The sequence below is a fragment of the Bubalus kerabau genome, chromosome 3, assembly GCF_029407905.1.
Source record: "Bubalus kerabau isolate K-KA32 ecotype Philippines breed swamp buffalo chromosome 3, PCC_UOA_SB_1v2, whole genome shotgun sequence".
NCBI lineage: Eukaryota > Metazoa > Chordata > Mammalia > Artiodactyla > Bovidae > Bubalus > Bubalus kerabau.
In genome coordinates, this window is record NC_073626.1 from 126933583 (window position 1) to 126955796 (window position 22214).

Consider the following 22214-nt stretch of genomic DNA (forward strand, 5'->3'; position numbering starts at 1 on the left):
GGAGATTGCGACCCAGAGATGTGCGCTCCGCGCCCGCCCGGGGTCGTCGGGGGAGTAGCCCCGCGAGCACTAGGTTCTGCAAACCCGCCTCCCGCGCGAGCCCGCAACTCCGAGCGTCGGGTCTCGCCAGGGTCGGTCTGTCTGTCCCAGGCAGGAGTCTGGGCAGATCTCCCTCAGTCCCCAAAGGGCACAGAGTAAGGAGGCGGCGAGGGCGCTCGGGATCCCCGGCCCGGCCGCTCCTTTCCCGGCCCGCGGACGTCAGACGGCTCCCAGCCCGCGGACCCCGCCCCGAGCCCCTTACCGCAGGTAGCTGCCGGGATTGTGCTGGTTGTAGTGCTCGGGCTGCGTGTGCCAGAACAGCATGGCTGGGGCTCCGAGCCCGGCCCGACCCAGGCGCGCGGCGGACGGGACGCGGGGCGACCCAACCTCTAGGTCACCTGCCAGCAGCGCTCCTTACAGCGGTGGCCGCCCGCCCTGCGCATTTATGGACGGCTCGGGAGGCGGGGCCTCGTCCGGACCCGCCCCCAGGCCGCGCGGCCGCCTCACCTGGTGACCCGCACAAGCGCGCCCTTCCCGGGAGCGAGCGCGCCTCCAGGGCGGCGACCGCGAGCGTGCAGCGCGGCTGCGGGCGGGGATCTGGCCCGGCACTGCCCGTATCCCGCCCTCGAGGGTGGGGCCCAGGTAACCGTCCCCGCAGCCCTGGTGTCTTCCCTCTCCCAGAGCCTCACCGTGGGTGGGGTGAGGAGGCTGTGAGCTTGGGTATCTGAGACCCCGACATGCTGTCCCCTTAACTTGCTCTCGCTTTTTCACAGCACTCTCAGAAATCGTGTTTTGTTTTAATCTACACTCGAGTATTGATCTCTTTCCCAGTATAGTATAATCTCCAAGAGGACAAGGTGTGGACTCTAGCTCACTCTGTTATCCCTACCTCCTGGAAAAGTGCTTGGGACATGGTGCTGCTGTGCTGTGCTTAGTCGCTCAGTCATGTCCGACTCTGCGACCCCATGGACTGTAGCCTGCCAGGCTCCTCTGTTCATTGGATTCTCCAGGCAAGAATACTGGAGTGGGTTGTTACGCTGTCCTCCAGGGGATCTTCCCAACCCAGGGATCGAACCCAGGTCTCCCCCGTTGCAGGGGGATTCTTTATCGTATGAGCCACCAGGGAAGCCCGGGACATAGTGAGTGCTCCATAAATATTTGCTGAATAAATACGAAAAAGGAATGCCTCAAGTGAGTAATCAGAGAAAGCTTCTTGGAGGAGGTGACGTTGAACTGAGGCCTTCTAAATTCACAGGAAGCGCTTCTGTGAACATCCGGAGGGAAAGTGGTTCCAGGCAGGGGCAGAAGTAATTGGCAAAGCCCTGAGGCTGACCTACTTGGGCATGGCCTGGGGCTGGGTGACCCACAGGTGAACTTAGAAAGTGAGGTGGGAGTGGTGGGCGGGGCAGATCAAAGAGGAACTCCCAGGCCCTGGCAAAGAAGGAGCTGGGGTTTTAATCTAATTTGTGTTTCAGCAGAGGAGTTGCATATCTGATTTGTTTTTGTAAAGATCAGTCCGGAAGGAGTGCAGACAGTGGGTCATAGGGGTGCAGCAGTTAGGAGGGAGTGGAGGTAAAAGCACCATGACCTACATCCAACGAGAGCCACACCCCCACTACCACTGCCTGGCACAGATGAGCTGCATATTCTCTTCCTGGGTGTTAACGGAATCAAATGATGTCCCTTGGAAACAGGGATCCAGAACTCCAGCTTCCCCAAGCGTGGAGGTGAGTCAGATCCTCCCTCAGTCTGCTCTCCAGCTCCCCTCCCTCCAACCAAGGTGACAGCTGGCAGGCAACCCCCTCTGGGAAGCTCTTAGTGACCACCGCCTCCCCACTGCTCTCCTGTCACTCAGATCTCCCTTCAAGGATGGATTTGCTGCACCAGCCACAGGGAAAGCACAGCAGACAGTCCTCAGCACTCTGCCCCTGCCCCCAAGGACTCTGTTGTAGAGTCGCCTTGCCCAAGGTAGCTTCCCTGTTGGGGTGGCCCCAATGACCAGCCAGACAAAAGTATCAAAGTCTGGCCATCTCCGCTAATGGGCTGTTGTAGCCTCAGGATTCTGCATGGGGTGACTCAGAGCTGTCAGGGGGCTTCCCTCACATACTCCTACTTCCTTTCCACCCCTTCAGTTCAGTTCAGTCGCTCAGTCGTGTCTGACTCTTTGCGACCCCATGAATCCCAGCACGCCAGGCCTCCCTGTCCATCACCAACTCACGGAGTTCACTCAAACTCACATCCATCCAGTCCGTGATGCCATCCAGCCATCTCATCCTCTGTCGTCCCCTTCTCCTCCTGCCCCCAATCCCTCCCAGCATCAGAGTCTTTTCCAATGAGACAATTCTTCTCATGAGGTGGCCAAAGTATTGGAGTTTCAGCCTCAGCATCAGTCCTTCCAATGAACACCCAGGACTGATCTCCTTTAGGATGGATCTCCTTGCAGTCCAAGGGACTCTAAAGAGTCTTCTCCAGCACCATAGTTCAAAAGCATCAATTCTTCAGTGCTCAGCTTTCTTCACAGTCCAACTCACATCCATACATGACCACTGGAAAAACCATAGCCTTGACTAGACAGACCTTTGTTGGCAAAGTAATATCTCTGCTTTTCAGTCTGCTATCTAGGTTAGTCATAACTTTTTTCCAAGGAGTAAGCATCTTTTAATTTCATGGCTGCAATCACCATCTGCAGTGATTTTGGAGCCCCAAAAAAATGAAGTCTGACACTGTTTCCAATGTTTCCCCATCTATTTGCCATGAAGTGATGGGACCAGATGCCATGATCTTAGTTTTCTGAATGCTGAGCTTTAAGCCAACTTTTTCACTCTCCTCTTTCACTTTCATCAAGAGGCTTTTTAGTTCTTCTTCACTTTCTGCCATAAGGGTGGTGTCATCTGCATATCTGAGGTTATTGATATTTCTCCCGGCAATCTTGATTCCAGCTTGTGCTTCTTCCAGCCCAGCGTTTCTCATGATGTACTCTGCATATAAGTTAAATAAGCAGGGTGACAATATACAGCCTTGATATACTCCTTTTCCTATTTGGAACCAGTCTGTTGTTCCATGTCCAGTTCTAACTGTTGCTTCCTGACCTGCATTCCACCCCTTACATAACTGTTAATTTCAAGGGAACTTTCAAATAAGCGTCCTGAACACTAAGCTCTGTCTGAGGTTCCAGGACAAGTGCAGTATTGATACGGGAGACACTCTGAGGCGGTATAGAAAGAGCTCTTTCCTGGGTTCCTTCACTGGGCAAATACCTCCAGAGTACCTGCCACGTGCCCCTGGGTGCTAGGTGCAAGTTTACATACTTTTTATGTTTTTAACCGGAGTATAGTTGATTTACAATGTTGTTAGTTTCAGGCATACAGCAAAGTGAGTCAGTTATACATACATTTATCTATGTACCTACTCTTTTTTTAGATTCTTTCCCCATATAGGTCATTTTAGACTATTGAGTGGAGTTCCCTGTGCTATACAGTAGCACAGGTCCTTCTTAGTTATCTATTTTATATATAGTAGTGTGTATATGTCAATCCCAATCTCCCAATTTTCCCTGCCCCCTGCTTATCCTCTGGTAACCATAAGGTTGTTTTCTATACCTGTGAATCTATTTCTGTTTTGTAAGTTCATTTGTACCATTTTTTTAGATTCCACATATAAGCAATATCATATGACATTTGTCTTTCTCTGTCTGACTTACTTTACTCAGTATGATGATCTCTAGGTCCATCCATGTTGCTGCAAATGCCATTATTTCACAAGCTTGCATTCTCACTAGAGAGGCAGGGGAGAGTGGTGGTAGTGAGCAGCAATCACAATGCAGTGTGATCAAGAACATAGGTGGGAGGCTACACTCCTTGGGGTTGCAAAGAATCGGACAGGACTGGGTAATTAACACACACACAGGTGGGCCTTGCTCTCCACCAGGGCAGACTGACTCTCCCCCGGGTGGTCCAGAGCTCCTGAAGAGTGGGAGTGAACACCAGGGAGGATTTTGGAGCTCAGGGCAAGTCTCCCAGGTAAAATGATGTCTCCTCATGGATGGGTTTGGGGAAGTTAAGCCCATCTGTGAAGTCGGGGCTGGAGGAGAGTCTCCAGCTGAGCACACAGCCTGTGCAAAAGCCTGGAGAAAGATCTCCTGGAAGGAGATCATGATGGCTCAGACCTGACTTTCCCACCTGGCTTTGTCAGGATGTGTGGCCATGGGTGGGGTAAATAAACCCATGCTGCCTTTCACATCGAAATGGTCCTAGGACTTGCTTTGATCACAGAACATAGGTTTTCCAGGACCAGCTGACCCTAAGAGGCCAGGCAGCTTCTGCCTCCATTCTTTCAGAGCTTTGGACCACCCAGGGGAGAGTCTATCTGCCCTGTTGGAGAGCAAGGCCCACCCATGTGTTAGTCACTTAGTCCTGTCCCATTCTTTGCAACCCCATGGACTGTGGCCTGCCAGGCTCCTCTACCCATGGAATTCTCCAGGCAAGAATACTGCAGTGGGTAGCCATTCCCATCTCCAGGGCATCTTCCTGACCCAGGGATCAAATTCGGGTCTCCTGTATTGCAGGCAGAACCTTTACCATCTGAACCACCAGGGAAGCCCAATGGCCCACCTGTGCCCCAGCCATTTCAGCCACCAAGGAAGGCCCACCTGTGTGTGTGTTAATTACCCAGTCCTGTCCGATTCTTTGCAACCCCAAGGAGTGTAGCCTCCCACCTATGTTCTTGATCACACTGCATTGTGATTGTTGCTCACTACCACCACTCTCCCCTGCCTCTCCAGTGAGAATGCAAGCTTGTGAAATAATGCCATTTGCAGCAACATGGATGGACCTAGAGATCATCATACTGAGTAAAGTAAGTCAGGGGCTGTCTTGGCTGAGCCAGTGGATCTGCTCCAGCAGATGCCATGTGAAACAGAAATGAGCCACCCACTGAACCCTGCCCGGAATGCCTAGAAGAAAACACATGGATATAGCTTTAATCCATGAAGAGGCAGCATGGTTTGTCTGATACTAATGGAGAGATGATGTACTGGGCCCTTTGAAGTTCAGCCTTGCCATTGGTGAATAGGAGTAATCAGGCTTAGTTTCAAGGTGGTGATGAGACTTAGGATCAGTAAGCACAGTCTCTCAGGAATGACCAGCCCTCTCAGTCCCTTTAGGGGACTGCATACCTTCACTCCATTCCTAGAGTTTGACTTTTTTTTTTTTCCTTTTTGGCTACACAGTGCAGTTTGCAGGATCTTAGTTTCCCAAGGGATTGAACCCAGGCCCTGGCACCACTGGACTGATAGCGAATTTCCAGATTTTGATTCTCTTGAGAGTAGGATTGGCAGTGCCTTGAAGACTACATCAGAGTCACTCTGTGTGAAGTAGGATGCCCACCCCTGCCTGTGGGTTGTCGGTGTTGCAGGGCTCAATTAAGCCCAGCCTGGACCCGGGGGCTCTCAGACTAGTGTGTAGAAGACAGATGTGCAGGCGATGGCCTATTGGTCCCTCTTTTTCATTTTGTAAACGTCCACAATTCACTAATGATGGACTATTGACTTTCACTGTGTGCCACGCCCAGGGCCATTCTCTGGAATTTGGGATAAGCAGGCTTATCACCCCATCTCACAGATGAGGAAACTGAGGCTCAGGAAGCTGAATGCCACAGCTGGGTTTTGAGGTCAGAACTGAGAGTTCTTGCTCTTTGGATACCATCAGTTTCTGTCCCGAGGGCTTGTGTTTCTTTCATCACAGGAGGCTAGGCAAGCATGCTGTGACCAGAGGTGTGTCTGCTCCCAAGCAGCTGCCCAGGGCCCCATGGAGCTCATGGGCAGGGATGTTCTCCTGGGGTGATCCTCTCCCATGGGCCCTGTTATGCCCACAGGGTTGGGAACAGCGGATTGCAAATACAGAGGGGGCAGTGCCCTTCAGGTGGAGGCTGGCCCGCCCTCACTGCTGTGCACACTGCCCAGGCAGGGGAACGGGATGGGCCCAGAGCTGGCAGGAGGGAGCCCTCCTGCACCTGGTCTCTGGCCTGCCCGGCCCTTGAACCCTGACTCCTGCTGAGGGGCAGAGCCCCAGGCAGGGAACAGGGAGGAAGCTCCCATCTGCTGAGCACTGACTCTTCGCAGGCATTAATTTCATGAACACACTGTCTCCACCATAACCCTTGCAAGGTTCACTGTGATTATTCCAAGAGGGGAGATCGAGACTCCAAACATTGGCACAACCTGCCCAAGGCAAGGTGGCTGAGATCCCAGATTTGAACCCAAGCCTCCTGACTCTGGACCTCTGGACTCAGCGCCCTATTCTGGTTCTGGCCTTCAGCCCCTGGCTGAAGTCAGGGCATGGGTGGGGCAGCTGTGCCCAGGGTTGTGGCCGAACATACCCAGTGTGTGCCTGACAGCTGGGGGAGGCTGGGGTCTCTGAGGCCCTTGGGAGCTGACAGCCTTTGTGGGGAGGCAGCAATCTTCCATGAGTCTGTGCCCCTACCAGGCTCTGGACTCATCCAGGCAGGGGCCTCATCCTCCTTGGAAATGTGTCCCCTGCACGTGGCTTGGGGTCATTACACAAAGGCTACTTAGCAGCTGCTCATCTGATTTGACTGATGTGAACTGACGTGAAACTGGGAGGGACTTCCCTGATGGTCCAGTGGTTAAGTCCCCATGCTCCCACTCCTGGGACCCCAGTTACATCCTTGATCTGGGAATTAAGATCCTGCAAGTTGCATAGCACACACAAAAAACAAATAAACATAGGAGACACTTCCAACAGGAGAATCACCAGTACAGTCGATTGTGCAATTAACTAATCTTCTAGGAATAACATAAAATTGTGCACAGCATTCCAAAGGGTCAGCCCCCTCCCCTCTGCCCCAACCTCCTCATCAGTGTGACTCCCGGGGGCTCTTCCCCAGCTGCGGTGCCCATGGGCACATGTGTCTGCAGAAGGCACAGTAGGGGTGCCAGAACTGTCCAGAAATCTTAGAGCTGGGTAACCCAGGTGGGTTTTCTGGGGGAGGAGAGGAGGGCTAATTTGAGCTGGGTCTCAAGGGAGGTGGGATTTCTTTAAGTGAAAGAAAACAGCAGGGGGTTCTCAGGCATAAGGAAGAACACCTGCAAAGGTGCAGAGCAAGGAGTGTGGTTCTCTAGGGGGACAATAAAGCAAGAGCCACAGGCTAGCCCCTGGTGTAGGAAGGGGCCAGGTGACCTCTGAATTCTGGGGAGTGGAGTGGCTGTGTTGCCTTCGGTAAGTCACTTAACCCCTCTGCTGCAGAGTTACAATGAGTGTTTACTGAAGCCTGTTCTTTGAATCAGCAGCTTTCGAAGTGGGGGTTAGGGTGGGAAGGAGTGGGTAGAGGGGTGAGTTAGGCTGAGTCCTCTGTGGATCCTATTGGAGCTGGGAGGCTGAAATGTATACTCACACTGATCAGTCATGGAGACACAGGTTGCTGCTGGGGAGGGGAGGGGACTTGGGGAAAGTGATTCCGAGGGTGGCCAGTCCCCGAGAGGGATCCTGTCAGTGCTGTCAGTGCCTCGGCCTGGGAGAGGACACCTTGGCTGGACATGACTGCACCGGCCATGCTCTTAGAGCTGAGACTTCATTTATAGAATGAACATGCCGCTTGCCTCTTGGAACCATTGGTAGGACTCAGGGAAACAAGCATGCAGAGCCTCATGTCCCAGCTTCCTAAACACAGTCAGCCATTCAGTTGCAGATCACCAATCTGAGTGTTCACTACTTCTTGAATGTTCCAAAGTGTACAGTGGGTCCAAAACTCCATGTCCTTGGAATTGGGTATCTGCAGGGATCCTGAAACAAAGCCTCTGGAGATACTGAGAAATGGCTGCATTGAGTTAAATACATTTTATTATCAAAATTAATTTCACCTGTTCATTTTTACTTTTTAAAAATGTGACTGCTATTAGAAATTTTAAATTTAAATATGTGGCTTGCATTACATTCCTACTGGACAGATTGGTCCAGAGTAGTGGCTCTCAACTCAAGATGACTTAACCCCTCCTTCAGTGGACACATGGCAATTTCTAGAGACATTTTTGGTTGTCACAACTCAGGGGCTGTGGTCGTGTCTAGTGAGTAGAGGCCAGGGATGCTGGTGAACATCTTACAATGCACAGAACAGGCCCCCACAACAAAGAATTATCTGATACAAAATGTCAGTTGGGCTCAGGTTGTGAAACTCTGTTCTAGAGATAATTAGTGCCTTACATTCTACAGTGTCAAGAACCTAGCCTTCTTATACCTTGTTTCTCTGCCACGTGTATCTTGCATTTGTAAGGTCACAACATAGTCTAAAATGGCTGCTGGAGCGCCAGCCATTTTGACAGCACTCCTGCCAACAAGAAAGAGGTACAGAAAAGGGAACTCCGGCTTTCTTCAAGAAAAATGTTCACACCTCTTCTTCTTACTTAACAATGATTGGAGCCTAATCATCTGGCTTCACCTTGCTGTATGGAAAACTGGGAAATATAGGTCTTAAGGTATGGCCCAGGCCCAGCTAAAACTCAGGGGTTTCTTACCAAGGAAGATGGGAGAATGGATTTCAGGGGGATATTGGTATCTGTCTTACCTTGACAGGGCACTAGGCAAGAAATATTATTCCCATTTTACAGATGAAGAAACAGAGGCACATGGGTGAGGGACTTGCCAAGACACAGAGTAGAGGGCAACCTGCAGCATGAGCTGAGGTCTCCTGACTTCCCATGTCTCTTCATCACACCCTGCTTCTGTTTTGTCCTTGGAATCCCACCAGCCAGTTACACATGTTGTTGTCTCCTTCACCATGGAGCCAGATCCTCTATCAAGACCTTCACTGGCTCTCAAATATGCTCCTTCACATTCCTGTAAAATCTGGAGTTACTAGCAGCATGTCTACCTTCCTGAAACCCACCAAGATGGAAATAGCAGGCTTTTTTTTTTTTTTTTAAAGTGAAAATGCACGCAGCCCCTGTTCCAGAATGACTTTTTCCCCTATCTCAATATGGTGTGTAGATGCTGCGGGGTGCTGTCCAGCCATTCCCTTGAGGTCCAAACACCTGTCCTGCTCTTACCCACCCCTGGGAATGCTGGCTACTGACATACAGCTGGGCACCTCTCTGGAACTTTCCGTCCACTGTCATGTCCCCTTTCTTGGGACAGCCTACACCCAAGGTCTGGTCAATGTAACATATACAGGCCCGGGTCCTGTGCCCCAGCCAGGCTCTCCTAGGCTCAGAGCTGCCATGGGATTGGCTGAAGCCTTCTTTGCATCTGCCTTGCAGTTCAACCCTCCGCTTCCTGCACTTCATTTAGACATAGATTGACATCCATGCTAACAGCATTCCCCATAAAACTTCCTGCACCTAATCTCCACCTCGGAGTCTGCTCCTGGGAGGGCCTGTCCAAGGATGGCAGGTGGGAAATGCACAGGGAAGAGGGGAAGATGGCAAAACCCTCAGCTCTACCATTTACCAGGGACTTCTCTGAATCTCACCGTCCTCATCCCGTTCCTGTCATCCATTAGCATATTCATTCATTCTATTCATTTAATGAGTATTTGTTGAGTTCTACTATGGGTTGGGCGACCACACAGAGCTGAAGGTTTGATATAGGGAGATAAGTGTGCAAGCAAACATACAGTCCCATGGTGGAGTGTGGAATTGTGAGGAAGCAAAGACGCAGTGGGCATGGAGGGACTCCATAACCTGCCAAGCCCTAGGAAGAAGCAGGATTCTTCGCCCTGGGGCTGCTCCCTAGCTTTCTGCTTCCACCTGCAGGAGCATGGGATTCCCAGGAAGCCATGCTTCCCTTCCAGGCCTTGGGTACACTTAGGAGGCATTTCTGGTCCATTGGCCAGAACACACACTCTGCCCCGTGTGGCCTGAGGAGTCCCGAGAGCTGACCCAGTGGAACCAGGCACACCGCCCACAGGTCCAGGGCCCCATGTTCACTAGCACGTGCCCCGCTCCTCCTGGGCTGCCCCGGTGGTCAGGAGTGAGGAACAGTTCCTCACTGTCCTGTTCAGCAACACAGACTTTGCCCTGATTGCCTAGAGTCTTTTGACCCCTTCCCCCTGCTCGACAGAGTATTTCACTGAATCTAAGATGTCATCAGTGTAAGGTATTCCATTATTTTATGAACCAAGAAGAGAAAACACTGGGAGTTAAACTTGATACAATGTTTTCTTATCACTTAGAATTTGCATTTGGTTCTTCTTGAAGTATCTTTTCTTTAGTGAGGTGTCTATCTCTCTTGTGCACACATAAAAATGGAGAACATAAGCAAGGGAGGTCATTTAACTTATTTCTGGATGTTCTCTATGTTTTCAGGTATGGCTCTTCTGGGTCCTCTTTTAATGAAGAGCTGTTTCTTGTAGGTTCTGCATCCTGGTTCAGGGGTGGAGCACTCACTGATGGTGCAGCATTTGGGAGCACTGTTTGTCCCTTTTTTAAAAAAATTATTTGGAAGTATAGTTGATTTACAATGTTGTGTCAATTTCTGATGTACACAAAGTGATTAATTTATATACATTCTTTTTTCATATCCTTTTCCATTATGGTTTATCACAGGATATTGAATATAGTTTCCTGTACTCTACAGTATATAATAGTTTTCATCCGCTAACCCCAAACTCCCAATCCATCCCCCCCATCCCCCGTCCCCCTTGACTACCACAAGTCTGTTCTCTATGTCTGTGAGTCTGTTTCTGTTTTGTAAATAAGTTCATTTACGTCATTTTTTTAGGTTCCACATACAAGTGATATCATGATACTTGTTTTTGTCTGACTTAATTCACTTAATTCTCTAGGTCCACCCATTCTGCTGCACATGGTATTATTTCATTTCTTTTGATGACTGAGTAGTGTTCCATTGTGTATGTGTACCATATCTTCTTTATCCATTCATCTGTCTGTGGACATTTATGTTGTTTCTGTGTCTTGGCTATTGTGAATAGTCCTGCAGTGAACACTGGGATGCATATATCTTTTTAAATTAGTTTTTTCTGAACATCAGGAGTGGGATTGCAAGATCATATGGCATCATCTGCACCTTTTTGATAAAGATACTTTCACAACATTATACTATAAGGAAGTACTAATGTATGTACAATGTGAACTCAAAACTGCCAAATGGCCAAGAGCTATCACCAACAGTCAGAAACATCCTGATGAAAATGTGAAGAAAAAAAAAAAACCACATGTCTTAAAATCAATGGTATATGCTGGCTTATCACAACTGTGAATCCCATTCTTAAGGTCAAAATTTTAAACTACATTTCCCAACCCCCTTGCAGATCTATGACCTAGTTTCCACCAATAAGATGCACTCATCAAGGCTCTGATCTAGAAGTGATATGAAGGAATGGCTAGATAAAGGTCATCCATTTTGCTGGCGTGGGTGGCAGAAAGTGTTTCTGAGATTAATCAAACGGGTGAAGCAGGACTGTTTCTGGGAGCATTGCCTAGACTTGCTTCTTCAGTTCATCTAACAATTCTGCAGGAACAACATTTTGTTCTGCCCCCAACTATTTAGAATTACCCATCTAAGATCTCTTCTTTCCTTCTTCTTTGTTAAGACAAAGAAGAAACAGAGGCTCTGATCTTGTTCAGGCCTAGCAATCTGTGCCCAGTTGAAAACCTACATTTCTCAGGCTGTTATTTGTGGTTAATAGAGAGATAACCACATGACTAAATTCTGGCCAATGAGATGTGAGTAGAAGTTGGTAGGTGGAACTTTTGGGGAAATTCCTTAAAAGGTGAACTGACTTCAGTGTGTTCCACAAAGTCATGATCCTAAGATAGGGTGGTGTGGGTCAGCTCCCTGAAACTAAAGTTTCATCTTATTAATGGTTATTGTAATATATTTAAGGGAAGTATCTTCAAAAACAAAATTACACTCTGAAATACATATTTGGAATTATGATAAAGCTAGAAAGATATAAACCATATCTTTCTCCATGATCTGTTGATTACCCCTTGACCATGGAGAATGATTTGGTTCTGCACACACATTTGTATTTAGTGTCTGGACCCCAGTCAGCTACAGAGGAAATTGCTGGGTACAAATTGGCAAAGTGCTTCTGTACATAATATTAATGCAGGAAATATTTGACAAGCTAGACTCTGAGTTTATTGCCTTGCCTTTTTGCTGGTATATTTTGAATTCCCTGACCCCTGATTTAGGCTTTATTTTGTATTTGCAAGATTTGTTTTTGAATAATTATGAATGTCCTTAATTAGGGGGAGTGATGGATGTGTGAATTATCTTGATCTTGGTACATTCCATAGTGTATTTGCGCCAAATCATCACATGATACACTTTAAATATATAAAATTATATTTCTCCATTATTCCTCAATAATTTCAAAGTTGGGGGAAATTAATGTTTGTCTTATGGAAAACTCATATTTACAACTCAACAAATACTATTTTTCCATCTTGTTTGCATTGCATCCCTTTTCATACCCTCAGAAGTTTATTTTAATTCTGGGTGGTCCTATTTCTTAGTGTTGGACTTAGAAATAAGTCCTGCTGATGAAGCTTTAAGTTGTTATTATAAGTTTCTTTACAGATTAAGTTCCTTCTTTTAACATTTGTATCAGTGTCACTACTCACTCCGCATAGCAGCTTCTCCAACATTATATTCTGTTGAACCTAGTAGAGAAATCGGAATATCCTCTTTCCCACCTAAAAAAAAAGTGCTTAAACATTTTATATGGCAAAGAAACCTGGGGGAGAGCTGGATCAATTGATCGATATCCTTTCACCCTTGCCTTTTCCTGCTCCTGACTGTCTTGAAGGCAGTTGTGAAGGCTGGAGCTCAGGCAGCCATATTATGAAGGGTAAACACCCATTCTAACATTGAGCAGAAGTACAAAAGGAATTGTAACCCTTGAAGACATCATAAAGACATTATTTCAGCCCTGAATTGCCCACCAGATCTTAATTGATATTAATTGGTCCTTATTTGGTACTCGGGGCTGCAATTACAAATCTAAAAATTTTAAATTGGCTGGATGGAGAGGGTTGGGTTTGAGGCTATAAAAGTAAAGATGTGACAGGCTAGAAAGTTGTTGCCTTTAGACATGTGGTAGTGAAACATTTGTCGAGTTGCCACCTGTGGTCTTTTAGAAGCTGGATTCTGTGCCAGTCAAGTCTGTAGGTTAGTGCACATAGTGGAAAGGGGGCATTGGCATGTGTTGACTCAGCTTATTCTGGCTGCTTTGAGTCAAGTCCAATAAGAAAAGGGAAACCCAGATGAGAGCCAACCGGTGATAAAGGGAGAAAATACCACTCTACCTACAGTCCGAATTCTAAGCTGTTTGAGGGCACTGGTTTGAAGTTTCACAGAGTTCAAGAATTCTGCTGCTCCCACCATGCTGGGCAATGAATGTAAAGAAACAGCCTTAGCCAGAGATTTTTTTTAAATGGCCTTTCATCCTTTTCACTCTAGTGAGACTTTTCTGCCAGATGAAGGGGGCAAACTCACCAGAAAGATTGGGTTAAGGATGTGATTAAGAGTGTTGCTTTTCCTATTGTTTCAAATGGCATCAAGGCAGGCACAGAGGGGGATGGGCCAAGGGGGATGGGCAAAAAGGGTGGGCCAAGGGGGTTTTGGGTAGACAGAGCATTGAGGTCTGCAGTTACAGGGCTCAATGTTTGCAGACTAAAAAAAAGTCATCACAGTATAATTGTCATGGGATTAGTGTCCAGAATATATTAAGAATTTCCAGCGCGGCCGCCCCGGGTCCGGCCCGGCAGGTGGCGGAGCGCGGGGACGCGATGGCGGCGGCCGAGCCCGCGAGCTGCGCGCCGCCCGGGGCCGGCAGTAGCCGGCACGAAAAGAGCCTGGGGCTGCTCACCGCCAAGTTCGTGTCTCTGCTGCAGGAGGCCAAGGACGGCGTGCTGGACCTCAAGGCGGCTGCAGATACTTTGGCTGTGAGGCAGAAAAGAAGACTTTATGATATCACCAATGTCTTGGAAGGAATTGACTTAATTGAAAAAAAGTCAAAAAACAGTATACAATGGAAAGGTGTAGGTGCTGGCTGTAATACTAAAGAAGTCATAGATAGATTAAGATATCTCAAAGTTGAAATTGAAGATCTAGAACTGAAGGAAAGAGAACTTGATCAGCAGAAGTTGTGGCTACAGCAAAGCATCAAAAATGTGATGGACGACTCCATTAATAATAGATTTTCCTATGTAACTCATGAAGACATCTGTAATTGTTTTAATGGTGATACACTTTTGGCCATTCAAGCACCTTCTGGTACACAACTGGAGGTACCTATTCCAGAAATGGGTCAGAATGGACAAAAGAAATACCAGATCAATCTAAAGAGTCATTCAGGACCTATCCACGTGCTGCTTATAAATAAAGAGTCCAGCTCATCTAAGCCCGTGGTTTTCCCGGTGCCCCCCCCCCCCAGACGACCTCGCGCAGCCTCCCTCTCAGCCCCCCACCCCAGTGCCTCCACACAAGCCCAGCTGGGCCGTCCAGAGCCTGCCTGAGCCACCTGTCTCTGAACGAAGCCAGCCTCTCCAGCACACGCCCGCCACAGACTTGTCTTCAGGATCTATTAGTGGAGATATCATTGATGAGTTAATGTCTTCTGATGTGTTTCCGCTCTTACGGCTTTCTCCGACCCCAGCAGATGACTACAACTTTAATTTAGATGATAATGAAGGCGTTTGTGATCTGTTTGATGTTCAGATACTAAATTATTAGATTCCATGGAAACTTGGGACTGTTATCTACCTCTAACTGTGTAACATTTTAGACTTCTTAATAACCTAAGTATTTAAAATAATGAATGTAACACCTTTTTAGTTCACTGATTCTGAAATGTTCTTCCCTAATACTTTATTTTTGCTTCACAAAACTTCAACCATAAAAACAAAGGATTCTGACTGTTTCAGGAGAAAAAATGATTTCACATCCACCAACCCTCCACCCTCAAGTAATTACTTTCTGAAATTTCAACTTTTCTTCCCACTCTGAACCCTTCTGTTTTCTTCCCCTTACATGAGAAGAAAGTTAAAGTAGACTTCAGGTCATGAGAAACAAGGAAGTTGGCCAAGGGCTTATCTCTTGTTCTGTCTTCCACTTGTACTGCCACAAGACTGTCCGTGTTCCTCTGTGTCCTCCAATCCAGACATTCACTGCCACTTATAAAGTGAAGGGTGTAAACTAGGATATATTAACTGTTTCAGTGAACAGAGTTTGTGAAGTGCCTTCTGTTTTAGCACTTTAAGTTTATCACATTTTGTTGACTTCTGACATTCCACTTTCCTAGGTTATAGGAAAGATCTGTTTATGTAGTTTGTTTTTAAAATGTGCCAATGCCTGTACATTAACAAGATTTTTAAAATAAAATTGTATAAAAGATTAAAAAAAGAAAAAGAATTTCCATAAATTAGTGAGAACAAGATAAAGCAGTCAGTTGAATAAGGGCCAAAATAATTGAAGACAAATTGCCTAGAATAGAAAACACAGATGGCCCATAAGCATATAAAACATTGTTTAACCTAACTAGTAGTCAGGAAAATACAAATTTAGGCCATGAGATGAAATTTCACAGCCTGGCAAAAATTTTAAGGTGCAAAATACCAAGTGTTGGTCACTTGTACAACAGTGCTGAGGATGGTGTAAATTGGCAAGCCACTGTAGAAAATGTTAAATGTGCACATCCCAAGCCCTAGCAATTTTACCCCGAGTATACTCCCTGGAGAAAGTCTTGAACTTGTGCATCAGGGGTCAGAGTAGAAGTGTTCATTTTTTTTTAAAAGTAGCAATGGACTTGCCTAGTGGTCCAGTGGTTAAGAATCCACCTGCCAATGCAGAGGACCCAGGTTTAATCCCTGGTCCAGGAAGATTCCACATGCCTTGGGACAGCTAAGCCCACGAACCACAACTACTGAGCCCATGAACTCTAGCATTTGCTCCACAACAAGAGAAACCACCACAACATGAAGCTGGTGTGCCACAACTAGAGAAAGCCCACACATAGTAACGAAGAGCCAGCACAGTAAAAAAATAAGTAAATAAATTTTTTTTAATAAAGAACAAAAAATAATATGAGCAATAGCCATCTTTGACTGTAGAATAGATAATTTTTGGTTAAGTAAATTTAACACAGAAACACATACAGCAGTGAAAATGAAATTAAAAAACAGTCACATACATCAACATGGTTAAATCTCAGAAACATAATGTTAAAAGGAAAAACTCAAGTTGCAAAATAATTGTTTTCTACTTATAAAAAGTATAAAAACAGGCAAACTAAATAATACATTGTAAGGAGATACATAACTATGTAGAAAAATTAACATTGTAAGTGCCAGTGGAGGGGAAATGGGTGGTGGTTTTAGTTTTAAAATGTCAATATATTGTATATGCACTCTTTTATGTATGATACACATATAAAAACATTACAGTAAAAGAACAAAACAAAAAGTTTTGGGGAGGCATATTATTGGGCTATGATTACTCACACAGATTTGACCAAGACAACTCTAAGATAACACTTGGAGTCTACAAAATCCCACTTTCAATAATGACTAGAGCAACTAGACAGAAAGTAAACAAGGAAATAAAGGACCTGAACATTATTTTAGGTGAATGGGACCTAATAGACTTACATAGAACATCCACCCAACAACAGCACAATATACAATTTTCTCAGGTGCACACAAAATATTCTCCAAGATGGACAATTTGTTAAGCCACAAAGCAAGTCTTATTAAATTTAAAAAGTTGAAGTCATAAAAAGCATTATTTTTTATAATAATGGAATGAAACTGTAAAGCAACAGAAGGAAAGCCACAAAATTCACAAATATGTGAAATTAAACAACACATTCTTTAACAACTAATAGGTGAAAAAAATCAAAAAGAAAATTAGAAAGTATCTTGAGACAAAAATGAGAACATAACATATCAAAACTTACAGGCTGCAGAAAAGCAGTGTTAAGAGAGATTCTGTTGCTTACATTTTAAAAAAGAAGGATCTCAACACAACAACTTAACTTTACAACCTCAAGGAACCAGAAACAGAACAAAATAAATCTAAAGTAGAAAGCAGTCAGAAGGAAGGAAATACTAAAGATTAGAGAAGAGATAAAATAGAGAATAGGAAAACAATCGAGAGAGTCAATGAAACCAAGAGTTTCATTCTTCAAAAGGATCAACAAATTTGACAAAACTTTAACTAGACTGACAAGAAAAAAAGAGAAAAGAGTCAAGTAACTAAAATCAGAAATGAAAGAAGAGACATTACTACCAATTTTACAGAAATAAAAAGGTTTAAGAGAGTACAATGAACAATTGTATATCTTGCCCCCAAATGAATGGACAAATATGAAATGGACAAATCCCTAGAAACATGCAACCAACAAGAAGGAATCATGAAGAAACAGAAAATCTGAACAGACCTATAACTTATAAGGAGATTGAATCAAACATCAAACACCTCCCAAAAAAGAAAAGCGTAAGACCAGGTGATGTCACTGGTGAACACCACCAAACATTCAGAAAAGAACCAACATCAGTCCTTCTTATATTCTTTCAAAAAACTAAAGAAGGAAAAATTCCTAACTCATTCTGTGAAGCCAGCATTACCATGACACCAAAGCCAGGCAAAGACATCATAAGAAAAAAACAGACCAATATCCTGTATGAATATTGAGGTAAAAATCCTCAACAAAATACTGGCAAACCAAATTCAACAGCTTATTAAAGGAAATGTTCACCATGACCAGATGAGATTTATTCCTGGAATGCAAGGATGGTTCAACATATGAAAATTAATCACTGGTATACTCCCCATTAACAGAATGAAGGACAAAAATTACCCAGTTATCTCATTTGACACAGAATTGCATTTGATAAAATTCACTCTCTAATGACCAAAATACTCAGCAGACTAAGAATAGAAGGAAACTACCTTGACATATGGAAAATTCACAGCCAACTTCATACTCAATGCTAAAAGGTTGAAAGCTTTTCCTCTAAGATGTAGATCAAATGAAGAATGATTACTTTCACTACTTCTGTTCCATGTTGTACTAAAAGTCCTAGCCAAAACAGTTAGGCATCAAAATGAAGTAAAAGGCATCAAAATTGGAACTGAATAAGTAAAAGTATATTCAGAAACTCAGTGATAAAATCTATGGCTACCCTCTTATCGAGAAGCCAAAGACAATGGAATGTCATCTTTAAAGTGTTGAAAAAAATCCAGAATGTTTTATTCAGTAAAAATATTATTAAACAGTGATGGGAAAAAGAAAGAGATTTTCACATAAACAAAAATTGAGATAATTCATTGCTAGCAGATGTGCACTACAAGATATGGAAACACCATCTTACTGAAAAGGAGTAATATCAGAATTATTCAGGAAGAAAAGAAGAGCACAAGAAATCAAAAAGAAATATGTGGATAAATATAGTAGAATATTGTCCATCTTAAAGTCTTTAAAATGTATTTGATTGCCTAAAGCAAAAATCATAACATTGTTTCTGTGGGATTTATAACACAGGTAAATGTATCACACGTGACAGGCAGACCTCATTTTACTGCTCTTCACTTTATTGTGCTTCTCTGATACTGAGATTTTTAATAAAATGAAGGTTTGTGGCGACCCTGCATCAAGCAAGTCTATCAGTGCCATTTATCCAAGAGCATTTGCTTACTTCATGTCTCTGTGTCACATGTTGATAATTCTCACAATAGTTTAAACTTCTCATTATTATTATATTTGTTACCATGATCTCTGACCAGTGACCTTTGATGCTACTATTGCGAAAATACTATGATTCACTGAAGCTGTAATGAAGTATTTTTAAATTAAGATGTATACATTAATTAAGGTATGTACAGTATAGTGTAAACATAGCTTTTATATGTACTGGGAAACCAAAAAATGTCTGTGACTCACTTTATTGCAATATTCACTTTATTGCAGTGGTCTGAAACCAAACCTGCAATATATTCAAAATATGCCTATAAATGTTTCTATACAGATTCAAGGTTCCTGAATTTTACATGAAGCAGTATATTATTGACATTTGTTTCTGTGTAATTCCATTGTGGTCAGACGACATAGCATGCATGATTTCAGTTCTGTTTTAAGGCTCAGCTACTAGTTTATCAACTGTAAACCCCTTGTTTTCCCCCTTAAATCAGGAATTAAATAAGTATGTGCACTCTCACAGCCTTCCTCAGTGATCAATGCAAAGAAATAGAGGAAAACAATAGAATGGGAAAGACTAGAGATCTCTTCAAGAAAATCAGAGATACCAAGAGAACATTTCATGCAAAAATGGGCACAATAAAGGACAGAAATGGTATGGACTTAAAAGAAGCAGAAGATATTGAGAAGAGGTGGCAAGAATACACAGAACTATACAAAAAAGATCTTCACGACCAAGATAATCATGATAGTGTGATCACTCACCTAGAGCCAGACATCCTGGAATGCGAAGTCAAGTGGGCCTTAGGAAGCATCACTAAGAACAAAGCTAGTGGAGGTGATGGAATTCCAGCTGAGCTATTTCAAATCCTGAAAGATGATGCTCTGAAAGTGCTGCACTCAATATGCCAGCAAATTTGGAAAACTCAGCACTGGCCACAGGACTGGAAAAGGTCAGTTTTCATTCCAATCCCAAAGAAAGGCAATGCCAAAGAATGCTCAAACTACCACACAATTGCACTCATCTCACACGCTAGTAAAGTAATGCTCAAAATTCTGCAAGACAGGCTTCTACAGTACATGAACCGTGAACCCCCAGATGTTCAAGCTGGATTTAGAAAAGGTAGAGGAACCAGAGATCAAATTGCCAACATCTGTTGGATCATCTAAAAAGCAAGAGAGTTCCAGAAAAACATCTATTTCTGCTTTATTGACTATGCCAAAGCCTTTGACTGTGGATCACAACAAACTGTGGAGAATTCTTCAAGAGATGGGAATACCAGACCACTTGACCTGCCTCCTGAGAAATCTGTATGCAGGTCAGGAAGCAACAGTTAGAACTGGACATGGAACAACAGACTGGTTCCAAATAGGAAAAGGAGTACGTCAAGGCTGTATATTGTCACCCTGCTTATTTAATTTATATGCAGAGTACATCATGAGAAATGCTGGGCTGGATGAAGCACAAGCTGGGGTCAAGATTGCCAGGAGAAATATTAATAAACTCAGATATGCAGGTGACACCACTCTTATGGCAGAAAGCGAAGAACTAAAGAGCCTCTTGATGAAAGTGAAAGAGGAGAGTGAAAAAGTTGGCTTAAAACTCAGCTTTCAGAAAACTAAGATCATAGCATCTAATCCCATCACTTCATGGCAAATAGATGGGGAAACAATGGAAATAGTAATAGACTTCATTTTGGGGGGTTTCAAAATCACTGCAGACAGTGACTGCGGCCATGAAGAAGTCCCTTGGAAGAAAAGTTATGACCAACCTAGACAGCATATTAAAAAGCAGAGATATTACTTTGCCAACCTAGGTCCATCTAGTCAAAGCTATGGTTTTTCCAGTAGTCATGTATGGATGTGAGAGTTGGACTACAAAGAAAGCTGAGCACCAAAAAATTGATGCTTTTGAACTGTGATGTAGGAGAAGACTCTTGAGAGTCCCTTGGACTGCAAGGAGATCCAACCAGTCCTTCCTAAAGGAAATCAGTTCTGAATATTCCTTGGAAGGACTGATGTTGAAGCTGAAACTCCAATACTTTGACCACCTGATGTGAAGAACTGACTCATTTGAAAAGACTCTGATGCTGGGAAAGATTGAAGGTGGGAGGAGAAGGGGACAACCGATGAGATGGTTGGATGGCATCACTGACTCAATGGACATGAGTTTGAGTAAACTCTTGGAGTTGGTGATGGACAAGGAGGCCTGGCGTGCTACAGTCCATGGGGTTGCAATGAGTCGGATATGACTAAGTGACTGATCTGAAATAAACTCTCCATTCTCACTACTTGTGTTAAATATTGTATTGCACTAGCCAGTGCAATAAGGCAAGTAAAAGAAATAAAAGGCATGTAGATCAGAAGGAATCAAAACTATCTCTTTTCTCAAAAAACTGATTACTTTTCACATAGAAAATTCTTACCTACATCTCTGCAAACAATGACAATATAGCAAGATCACAATGTAAGTCAGTGTGCAAACAGTTGAAATTAAATTACATTCCAAGTATACCATTAAAATGTATACAATACTTAGAATTTAACCAAAGATGTGCAACACTTGGATCAGTGGAGAGACATCAGTGTCATTATGGAAAGGCTCAATATTGTTAAAATGCCAGTTCTTTCCAAATTTGTCTATAGATCCAATGTAGTCTCAGTCATAATCTCACTAGGCTTTTTATTTTCTAGAAATTGACAAATGGATTCATGAAGTCTATATGAAAATGCTAAGGATATCTTGAAAAAGAGGAACAAAGTGAATGGACTTCACACTGTGTGACCTCAAATTCACCATATGGTTTAGTAACCAGGTCAGTGAGGTACAGCATTAATGATCAGATGTCACCGAGTCCAGACATAGACCCACATTCACTTGATTTCCAATAAGAGGTAGCCTCTACTTTGAGCAACTATTCCATTGGGAAACAGATTTTGCTCTGGTTAAGAGTTAATACCTATGGGGGACCAAATGACCATGACCATGAACCTGAGCTGCCCAACAAGAGCTGGAGGTTGTCTGATCACCTCACCATCAAATCGGTGGGATTAGACTCAGGCAAATCCTGGAGACACATGGAAGGTACACAAGCAGGTGGCTCACCCATCCACCTACACTTCCTCCCTCAACCCACCCTATGGCCAGTTGAGGAAAGCACTGAAGCCCTGTTCAGATGGCCCTGAACAATATGCAGCAGCCAACTGAAGATGAATTGCCATGGAGCAACTCAGTGGTATGCTGAAGGATGGTGGAAATGGGAGATCCTCCCAAGCCAAGACCTCAAGCAGTACGTCATCACATGATCCTCTAGACGATATGAAGTAAGGATCACTCCTGATTTGTGGCTGGTAGCTAAGGTCAGTGGTCAGGAAGTTGAAAGTAGCTAGACTGAAAGACTCATAACAAGCTTAGAGAAAGAACAGGCCAATTATGTGACAATATTTGTGTCTTGTATGAATGCTTCCCATGAGAATACCTGTTGCAGAGCAGGTTTTTA

The 22214-nt window shown here is 44.3% G+C and overlaps 1 protein-coding gene and 1 pseudogene across 5 annotated transcripts in view; one reads left to right on the top strand and one right to left on the bottom strand.

The window, feature by feature from the left end:
* Nucleotides 1-476, bottom strand: part of TFCP2L1 (transcription factor CP2 like 1) — a 68408-nt gene extending 67932 nt beyond the window's left edge. For all 5 annotated transcript variants that reach the window (XR_008712025.1, XR_008712024.1, XM_055572922.1 and 2 more), the window contains exon 1: nucleotides 302-476. Coding sequence is in view for 3 of the 5 variants with exons in the window: in XM_055572922.1 (XP_055428897.1) it covers nucleotides 302-363 (62 nt within the window). In the remaining 2 variants the exon portion in view is untranslated. The remainder of the gene's footprint in view (nucleotides 1-301) is intronic.
* Nucleotides 477-13759: 13283 nt separating this feature from the next.
* Nucleotides 13760-15431, top strand: LOC129647774 (transcription factor E2F5-like; annotated as a pseudogene).
* Nucleotides 15432-22214: the final 6783 nt, after the last annotated feature.